At 37.1% G+C, this 10,693-nt stretch overlaps 1 protein-coding gene across 1 annotated transcript; it reads left to right on the top strand.

The window, feature by feature from the left end:
• Positions 1-3,396: 3,396 nt before the first annotated feature.
• Positions 3,397-10,204, top strand: LOC124373350. The gene is made up of 5 exons (XM_046831726.1): positions 3,397-3,405; positions 4,299-4,438; positions 8,569-8,786; positions 9,085-9,281; positions 9,944-10,204. The coding sequence occupies exons 1-5, from the start codon at positions 3,397-3,399 to the stop codon at positions 10,202-10,204; spliced, it is 825 nt and encodes a 274-aa protein (XP_046687682.1).
• Positions 10,205-10,693: the final 489 nt, after the last annotated feature.

Here is a 10,693-nt window from a genome sequence, read left to right on the forward strand (position 1 = left end):
TTACAATAATTGCCGAGTTGGAAGATTGTAAAGTACACTTGCCGAACAGATTTTTGACTGTTTTGGATGAAAAAAAGATTAAAGAATTAAACAAAAATGAAAAATTACACTTGATTGTTACTGGAAAGAAGACTATAAAAGATAAAGACTGTGTTACAATTAACTTTGTAGAATAAAGATTTTTTATTAAGATTTTTTGATTTTTTCATTAAAACAGCTTATAAATGTAGAAGCAAACATTGAACAGTAAAACAGCTAAAGATTCGGTTATTTAACATTCGTGCTTTCCTGTTAGATTTTATTAGATTTGTTTATGGTTCAATGGACAGTATTTTACATTGATTTTCTGTCTGTCCCAAAAGTGGTCTAGAACCGGCATATTCATATCTACTTATATATATATATCATTTTAACTTAGCTGCAGTCTCAAAATATTTTTTTGACTAAAATCTTTTGGAAATAAAACAAAAAAGAAAGGGAAATTAGGTTCAATTTTGTTGTTAAATAATATATATATATATAACAACATAATGTATATAATATTTCTTTTTTGTTTTATTTCCAAAAGATTTTAGTCAAAAGAATATTTTGAGACTGCAGGTAAATTCAAATGTTAAAATACTATTACATCTGAAACGTTACAAAAAGTTCCTTATAGTTACTTTGCAACATAAAAATGTTAATTTGTTTAGTATTTGTTACATCCAAATATGTTATTTAGTGACTGAATCTCGTTAGTCTTCTTAATTTATGTACATCAATATGAAGATATAATTATTCGTACAGATAAAGCCATACCTATAATTTGAAAACAAATGCAACACAATGTATTTATGAAATATACACGCTTACATCAAAACATTTTAAAATAACTTCCTAACGTTAAGGGAAAATAAAAGGTAAGTAATATAAAATCACACAAATGTTTAACATGAAAAGTAGCGAAGTGTAATGTGCTCGTCGAATACAGAAATTAATATTGCACACTTAAAGTTTAGTAAAGAATGTAACGATTGTATTTCAAATGTAGAATGCTGGAGTTTATAAAAGTTTTTCTTCATTAACAGCGAGCTCTTTAACTCTTCACTGGGCTCTTAATAACTGAGAACTTCTCGCGCATGAGGAAATTCGATAAGCACTCATCCGTATAGCGTCAAATTAAATTATCTTCCTCTTCTTCTTCTGATACTGTAGCAGAAGATTTAATACTGCTCACCACAAAACATACTTCACCTCGATATCTTCCGGTGATTATTGCGCTTCAAATGTTTTAACTTTTAACATACTAAATAACGAACTAATAATTAGTTTACACAAAAAAATATTGCAATTTTTTTTCAAGCACGAAAGGTTAAACCTATTCATTTAATACGTTTGTAGAGTTTTATTGTAGCTAAAATAAACGCAGATAGTGCAATTGTATGGAATACTATGCTAAAATTATTTTATGTATATAGCAATTCTAATTATTACTACTCGGCATTCAAAGCAAATTTTATTCAAATTGTATAGACGCAATTGTCCCATAACTGGATTCACTGAAAACACAATTGTATCGTAACAAATCTAAACCTAATTAATGTATATAGCAATAGTAATTTGACTATTAGGCAAGCAAAGCTAATTTTATTTAAAATTGTATAGACACACTTCTCCCAAAACTGGATTCACTGAGAACAAAAATGCATCGAAAACACATTTCAGCAATTCTAATTATTACAGTTCTACGTGCAAAGCTAATATTCAGATTGTATAAACCCCCTTATCCCGTAACTGGATCACTAGGAACACAATTGTATAGTAAACAATGCTAAACTTATTTTATGTATACAGCAATTCTAATTGTTGCAATTCTATGTACAAAGCTAATATTCAGATTGTATAAACCCCCTTGTCCCGTAACTGGATCACTAGGAACACAATTGTATAGTAAACAATGCTAAACTTATTTTATGTATACAGCAATTCTAATTATTGCAATTCTATGTACAAAGCTAATATTCAGATTGTATAAACCCCCTTGTCCCGTAACTGGATCACTAGGAACACAATTGTATAGTAAACAATGCTAAACTTATTTTATGTATACAGCAATTCTAATTATTGCAATTCTATGTACAAAGCTAATATTCAGATTGTATAAACCCCTTGTCCCGTAAATGGATCACTAGGAACACAATTGTATAGTAAACAATGCTAAAGTTATTTTTATGTATACAGCAATTCTAATTATTGCAATTCTATGTTGTACAACATGCTTTCTACTTGATTTAGTATATGTTCCCAAATGAGCCTGATCACCTCATTAGAATATCTAGTTAAAGAGCTAGCCTTTAACGTTTTGGACGAAATACTCAAGCCTGGAAGTGTTGCATTTTGCCTAACCTACCATAAGGGCGCAGGAGAAATTCATTTTAGCGAGTGAAGGACATCGGCTACTGCTAACAGTAGATCAACAGCTGTTTACCGGTAGGGCAGGCTGTTGATAGTGATATTGACATTGGTAGATTGATAGCGGCATCCCTGTTTAGACATGCTTACCAGTAAGGAACATTCTAGTGGCTTCTGGGCATTGATGATACGACATCGGACACTAGATGAACCCTCTACACTACGGTGGATTACTTTGGTTTTTCAGAAGAACATTTTAGAGGTAAGCAGGTTGTCCTTATTAATAATATGTATAATCATGGACAGAATATCCATTACCGATTTTATAAATTCAAGCCCCAACCATAATTAAAGTATCAGTAATATTTTGAGTAAAGGGTCGATTGGCCGTAGTAGGCGGAAAGCGTCACCTCGTGGCGTTGCCGAAAATATTTTCATGTCTGGAAAAGATAACTATATATTCACAAAATATATCCCAATAATTTCATAAAGGTGAAAAAAATTCCATTTATATAATAGAATTGTTGATTTCTGTATGTAAATTATTAATGATTATGTACGTTGCCTTGTTAATTATGGATGTTATAATATTTTCCCATTGTGGGCCTAAGCAATTTTAAAGCCCAATAAATATTAGATAATTTTATCTTGATCGCCAAAATGTAGAAAAGATAGTTTCTGTTCATATAATTTTATTATTTTACTGAAAGCCTCCCATTACTTCATGTAACTGCCCTACTTCAGTAGGTTAAAAATAATTCATCATGGTTGTAATAATTCATTTTACTTCTAGTATAAAATCCATTTCAAATGTTATAAAGAAATCATAATGAATACAATTAATCAGTCATGATAATTACAAAAATGTTTGTCTAACCTAATTAATTATATAGTAATTACAAATAAATAAATAAAACTAAATCTGTTTTATGTTTAGTATACATGCCATCTAAATTAGTAGTATACAATAGCACTCTTATTTAACAATACATTTAAAGTATAGTCATGTCCAAGGTACAGTGTGCAACTTAGGTAAATGCTCAGATGAAAGTAGACATATAGTTCACTACTTGTTTCAAATATAGAGAACTTTCATTAAGTTATCATTGGTTGAGATAAATTAATTAAGTAATTTTAGTTATACGATCGTGTGTAACAGGAGGAATTAGGAACCTATTCAGAGTTGTTTGTGTTAATGTAATGTATTTAACGGTTGTCGGTACAGTAGATGTTAAACAAAGATAAACTATAAAAACCACTTTGAATGAAAGCTTTAATTAATTAAATAATTATTAATGCTAAATTTGATTTAAAACCAATTTCTAATTTTTATGTCTTGTAAATCAATGTCCGTCATGTCACAAGGCTATGTGTCACACATGAAAAATATTTGTAAAATAATAATTTTATTGTGTATTCTAAGCTTATTTTCTATGTCACTAAATTTTAAAGTTTGCTCGCTCAGTAAACATAGTAATTTCCTCTAAAATAATATATATACCTATATTATCTTTAGTATCTAGTATTGGTATTGGCACTGTGCAATGTGTGATTGATTAGTATTTTAATAATACTGTTTCTTTGAAAATAATTAATAATACAGGCAGTAATAGTGCTAAACTTAGTAAATACTAAAAGCAATTTAGTCCAAAAGCACTCCATTTTAGTCACAAAAAACTATTTCCGCTCTGATACTTGTACCTTTTAGTAACTGTAATTGATGTTGCAATCCCGTAAAGATGCTGTGACTGTTACTTATAAAATATGTATTTTACTGTTGTCTTGAATTATTATTCGTTATGGTGCTTTCGTTATTGTATTTAATATTCAGTGTAGTTAAAAACTTTGAATACGTTGTGTTGTAAGTAATTTAACGAGCTGGGCTATCATCTTTTTACATTGTGCAGGGTTTTATTCCCTGGAGTCTGATCGTGGCTACTGGACTGAGGATAAGTCTGTTAGCCCCCACTGTTGCTGCGCTCTCCGAGTTGCTGTTGTCGGCACCCGCCTGTTCGTCTGCAGCCGTGCCGTACCGACCGACACTACCGTACCGCACATCCGGTTCACCCGCGGTCGTGTGCTTCCTCTCGGTTCGGTCGACTTCGTTGAAGTTATCGGGCGTGAGGACTTGTCGTCTTCTGGTGAGTGACTTACAAATTTTTTGGTGAGATCTCTCAGGTTATACTGTATTCCTCTTCGAGACGGGGACCATTCCTCTCGATATACCTCTCGGAGGATACTCAGCGCCTGGGACTCCACAAATCAGAGTTGCATCAATTATTACTCTTTTACTGTCTTTAGGTAGTTAAGTTGGTTTTTATGTTAAATGTTTAATTTATATATCTGTATTGTAAGAAGGGTTTAATTATCTTAAGGTATCTTATCTAAGTCTGTGTGGTTATATCAGTAATAGTCTTGGTTTATATATATGGAGTTGTTTTTTTGTTTCACTGTAGCGCAGATTAGAGGCAATACTGTCTGTAACTGTTATAAAATGATATAGGATACGTTTTTGCCCTTTACCGGGAATTTATTGCAATAAACTCGAGTCTGTAAAGTTCTGTAGTCTTGCGTTTTCCCGTCTTCACAGCTTAAATTTTATAGTTATATTAATATAGTTGGAGTCAAACCAAACATTTTCCTAGTTTACTAAATTTATAAATATATTCGTATTCTCACAATTAAATTTAACTTTTATTGTAAACGGTTCATCGACCTTTGGTAATTCTCTTGGGTCCCTACACCTGCTTACCCTGGTGAAGTCCCGGAACCTGGAAAGGACTGGTTCCTTGTTACAGTCCCTGGAGTCTCCTTCCAAAACAAGGTGGCGCCCCAAAATAAATATTGAACATTTTTTCGTCGTTGTTGTGGACTTCGCCTAGGACTTGGAACAACTTATCCCCCCTTTCCCCTGAGCTAGCCAGCATCAGTAACAGAGAACTGGTGTGGACTGTTACAAATGGCGTTCCGAACGTGGGGCCTGTGTTCCTTTTTAAATAGTGTAGAAATTAGAGTGTTTTAAGAAAACGTGTCCCGGAACTTTGAAGACATCCGTTAGATATTTTGAGGATTAGCTTGGGAATTATGTTTTGATCCAAGTACTGAAATTTAAAAGTAACTTACTTCTTTAAAGATTCTTTATATGATGTTTTGAACTCTTTTGGAAATAATTGTGTTGAATTTTATGTACGTGTCTGGGATGTAAAAATTTTGTTTTGTTTGTGTCCTTCATCGTTTTGGCTATTGTTTGATGAACATTTTTGAACTGGGTGGATGAACTTGTCTGTTTTCGCTGTTTAACTTGGTTTCTTGCATCACGATGAGTGCGTACCACTTAAGAAAATCTGAGGTGGAATGATGAACTGAAAATCAGGGGTGTTTCTTCAGAAGGTTCGGCAGGAGAGTTAAGAAGCGCTTGTCACATTGTCTATTCTACGAATGTTCCAGCGGATGCGGGTAGTTGTAAATAATTTGGATGTGGAGACGGAATTAGAAGAGTGTGAGGCTAAGTTTGTCTGACTTGTCATCTTTTGGTTTCTGATTATGATGGATGGAAATCGCACGGACAATGAGTTCCAACGGCTTTCTGCAAGGTTGTGGCATCTGTACTACCGTGTTGAGGAGAATTCCTGATACAGCCTCTTACTGATATTGAAACCGGGACAGCGGAAATCTGAGTTGCCTTGTGAAAACAAAAACTTTTATTGATTCTTTTTATCAGTATGGTCCCTCAGAACATTCCTTCTACCTACCAGGACTCATCAAGATTAACACAGGAGACTACGAAATCTGTTGAGACCATCTGAGGTTGGAAAAAAATCATTGCCTCAAGCTGATATGAATGTTCGAAAAAAACACAATATCTTCCATTAGGCCTACTTCCCGAGACAGCGATAGATCAAAGCAGGGTCTGGGTATTCAACTGATCAAGTTCCTTTTCAGGAGTCTCGTGATGTCAGTAGTAGATCTCGAAGCAAGTCAGTTCCTGTGTATATAAATGGGGTGTACAGTTTGACAACTCATCAGGGCAGAGTATTGGAGCATTTTTAGAAAGAGTCGAGGAGCTCAGGAGAGCTAGAGGAGTTACACCTCAGGAGTTGTTTAATTCTGCAGTGGACCTATTCAGTGGTGTTCTGCACTGATTTGGTATAGATCAACTCAGTCAAGAATTTCATCTTGGGAGGAGCTATGCAAAGAAATGCGTATTGTATTCCAGGCCCCTGATTATGACTTTCAGTTACAACAGGAAATTTTTACTAGAGTGCAAAGGGGGATAACGAGTCCATAGATCTGTTTTATTGCTGCCATGGAAGGTCTGTTATGGTAGGTTGGCTTCCAGTGTTCCAGAACCAACCAGGCTTAAGTTAATAATGCCACAAATCTACATCCTCAACTTCAAGACCGTCTGGCCTTATTTGACATAAAGTCTTTGGAGGATCTTCGATGTTTAGGAAGAAAAGCGGAAAGCGGGCCGTTTTAAGATCTCTTCGTAGACCACCTCCACACCAAAATGTAGCTTTGGAACCAGATTTAGCGTATTTTGAGCCTCATAGGAAACGATCTCTTCCACTTGTAAAAGTCGCAAGCGCCCAGTTCAGAAATTCCTCACCCCACTTCTTCTGTTTCTTGTTGGAATTGCGGAGAATACTGGCCACAGGATTTTCTAATTGTCGTAAAGAACGTAAACGTTTTTGTTTTGGCTGTGGTGCTCCTGAGATGTTTGAAGACTAACTGTCCCAAGTGTGGGCCATAAAAACGGGGCAGCGCAGGGAGTCAAGTTGCACCAAAGTAACTGACTCCCTGAACATTGGTTTTGCTAATTTCGAGACTAAACATTCAAATTTAGACTGCAGGCCTTGTATCCTATGTACTTGACCGCTCTGTGAGCGACCCAAGACCTTATCTAACCGTCCGAGTGTTTGGAAAAGAAATCAAGGCTTTGTTGGATTCCGGTTGCATCCCAAAACAATTTTGGGGAAAGAAGGTCTATGGATATTAGACAAATTTCCGGCTAGACTACGTAGCAGTGATGGCAGATGTGTTGAGACAGCTGATTCAAAGCGACATAAAGTTGATGGCATTCTTAAATCTTCCTATTACATTGAAAGGAAAAACGGAAACTTTGAATGTTTTAGTGGTTTCTTCGCTGCAGCAAGCTTTGATTTCTGGGTATTGATTTTTTGGGACTGTATGCACATTGTAGCTGATGTTCATCACCAGAAATGGGATTTTGCCCCGAAAAATTCCCGAGTCCATTGCTGTTCTATTGAGGGTATCAAATCAGAGGAGCATGTTTGACGCATGAAGAAAAAACTAAAACTTCATAATTTGATCGACCAACATTTCCAGGATGAACTTAATAACTCTAGGACGTACAGACAAAGTGAAGCACGTGATAGATACTGGTAATGCTCCTGCAATTAAGCAGCGATACTACCCAATATCTCCCGCACGACAGAAATTAGTGGATGAGGAGCTAGATAGAATGTTAGAGCTTGGAAGTCATCGAGCCTTCACATAGTGAATGGTCTTCACCAATCCTTCTCCTAGATAAGCCAGATGGTACCAAAAGGTTTTGTGTAGATTTTCGGAGAGTCAATATGGTGACCAAGGAAGGATGCTTACCCACTCCCCCACGTTACTAGTATTCTCGACCGGCTTAGAGACGCCCTAGGTATCTTTCAAGTTTGGATATAAAAGAGCGCATATTGGCAAATTCCATTGGATCCCTGCCAGTAAGGAGAAAACCGCGTTTACTATTCCTGGACGGGGTTTGTTTCAATTTGTAAACCATGCCCTTTTGGATTGAGTAACGCTCCAGCTACTTGGCAGCGATTTGTTGATGGTGTCTTGGGACCAGATTTGGAGCCTCATGTGTTTGTTTACCTTGATGATGTGATTGTGGTTACGTCCAATTTTCAGAAGCATATCGAGGTACTGTCAGAGATTTTTCGTAGAATTAAGGCCGCAAAATTGACTCTTAACAGAGAGAAGTTGCAAATTCTGTATTCCAGAAGCTACGGTATCTTAGGCTATATGGTAAGCGTAGAAAGGACTCCGTGTGGACCCTGATAAGGTCAAGGCTATTGTGGACATTCCTGTTCCGCGCAATCAAAAAAGAAAGAGGTGAGACGCTTTTGCGGCACTGCGGTCATGGTAATCGACGTTTTATACCAGATTTTGCGACAAGGACTCTATACCTTTGACCTCCCTGATCAAGAAACGGAAATCATTTGAATGGACTCAGGAAGCTCAAGAGGCTTTCCAGGAGATTAAGTCATGTTTAGTTACCGCCCCTATTCTGTCATGCCCAGACTTCACCAAGCCATTCACAATTTCGTGTGACGCTTCAGGAATTGGTTTAGGTGCAGTTTTGAGTCAGTCAGATGAGAGAGGTGAAGTTGTCTATTGCGTATGGTAGTCGGACACTTTCACAACAAGAACAAAAGTACTCAGCCACTGAACGAGAGTGCTTAGCCGTCATTTGGGCAGTTGAACGGTATAGACCATACATTGAAGGCACTAAATTTACCGTAATCACGGACCATCATAGTCTTCTGTGGTTGAATAACCTTAAAGACCCTCAAGGACGCTTGGCAAGGTGGGCTCTTCGTTTACAAGTATATGACTTCCAATTGGTCCATCGGAAAGGAAAGGAAAATGTTGTTCCCGATTTGCTGTCTCGTTCTACAGGTTTGAATATGGAAAATACGGCGACTTGTGCAACGATAATTCCAGTAGATATTAGCGATCGGTGGTATCTTAACCTGAGGAAAAAGGTGATTAAGAACCCTGCGGCCTACAGCCAGTGGAGTGTTCAAGAGAACCAGCTGTGGAAGAAGATTGATGACCTATCAGCCTTATCTACAGAAGAATCCAAGTGGAAATTGGTATTACCCAAGGATATTCGACGTCGAGAGCTATAGAGAATGCCATGATGATGCCCCAACCTCAGGACATCAGGGAGTTTTGAAGACGTACAAGAGAATGCAGCAGAAATATTATTGGCCAAAAATGAGGAAGGATGTGGCGTCGTATATTTCAAAATGTTAAAATTTGTCAAAGTACAAAATATGATAACCAAAAACCGGGCAGGGTTAATGGGAGAATATCGTGGGATGCAAGAACCGTGGAAGATGATTTCGGGCAGATTTGATGGGCCCTTTTCCCCGTTCGCTAAAAGGAAATAAGTATCTTCTCGTTGTCACTGATTCATTTACAAAGTTTGCTGTGTTGAAACCTTTAAGAGCTGCTACCGCCGCGATCAGTTGCCAGACATTTAGAGGAAGATGTCTTTTTTAGTTTTGGAGTGCCAAAATATATAATATGTGACAACGGTTCCGAATTTATCGGGAGTCCAGTCAAGAAACTTGCCACAGCCAGTATAAGGTGAAAATCCTGTTTAATGCTAGTCGCCATCCCCAAGCCAATCCTACGGAGAGAACCAATAAGACAGTTATCACTATGATTCGGGCCTTATGATAGGAGACCATCATAGGAATTGGGACCAGAATAGATTTAGCTCAATTGGGATTTGCTCTGAGATCTTCAGTCCATGAGTCTACTGGTTATACCCCAAATCTTCCTCGTCTTTGGACGTGAACTCACGGTTGCTGGCTCCGGATTTGATGTTCTACAATCTGAGGACCAACTGCCTTCGGTTGGAGATCGCCAAGAGTACAGTGATAAACTGAAAGAACTTCAGGCGATACATCGAGAAGTGTCTGAGAAGCTGAAAGAGGTGCACCGTACCAATGCCCGTCACTACAATCTTAGAAGACGGCCCCCCAGACCTACCGAATTAATAGCCTAGTATGGAAGAAGAACTTTTTCTCAGTCTGATGCGGTTAACTTTCATTTCTGCCAAATTAACACCAAGATTTGTAGGCCCATATGTCATTGCACAAAAGATTTTCTCCTTTGGTTTACAATCTGCAAGATCTTCACGGAAAGTCCATCGGCAATTGGCATGTAGCCGACCTTAAGCCCTACAACAACTAGTTCGGAGAAAATTTGGGAAATTTTCTTCTGGGTGGGGGGGTATTTGTAACATGCTTTCTACTTGATTTTAGTATATGTTCCCAATTGAGCTGATCACCTCATTAGAATATCTAGTTAAAGAGCTAGCCTTTAACGTTTGGACGAAATCACTCAAGCCTGGAAGTGTTTGCATTTTGCCTAACTACCATAAGGGCGCAGGAGAATAAATTCATTTTTTGCGAGTGAAGGACATCGGCTACTGCTAACAGTAGATCAACAGCTGTTTACCGGTAGGGCAGGCTGTTGATAGTGATATTGACAT

The sequence above is a fragment of the Homalodisca vitripennis genome, unplaced genomic scaffold (assembly GCF_021130785.1).
Source record: "Homalodisca vitripennis isolate AUS2020 unplaced genomic scaffold, UT_GWSS_2.1 ScUCBcl_5372;HRSCAF=12061, whole genome shotgun sequence".
NCBI classification, from domain to species: Eukaryota; Metazoa; Arthropoda; class Insecta; order Hemiptera; family Cicadellidae; genus Homalodisca; species Homalodisca vitripennis.

What these genes read in the sequence shown, in the direction of transcription:
- LOC124373350 (XM_046831726.1), top strand. An exon ending in CCGTACCGACCGACACTACC is followed by an intron (nt 4,439 to 8,568) that starts GTACCGCACATC and finishes GTTTTATACCAG; the next exon opens with ATTTTGCGACAAGGACTCTA. An exon ending in GAGTCAGTCAGATGAGAGAG is followed by an intron (nt 8,787 to 9,084) that starts GTGAAGTTGTCT and finishes CTCGTTCTACAG; the next exon opens with GTTTGAATATGGAAAATACG.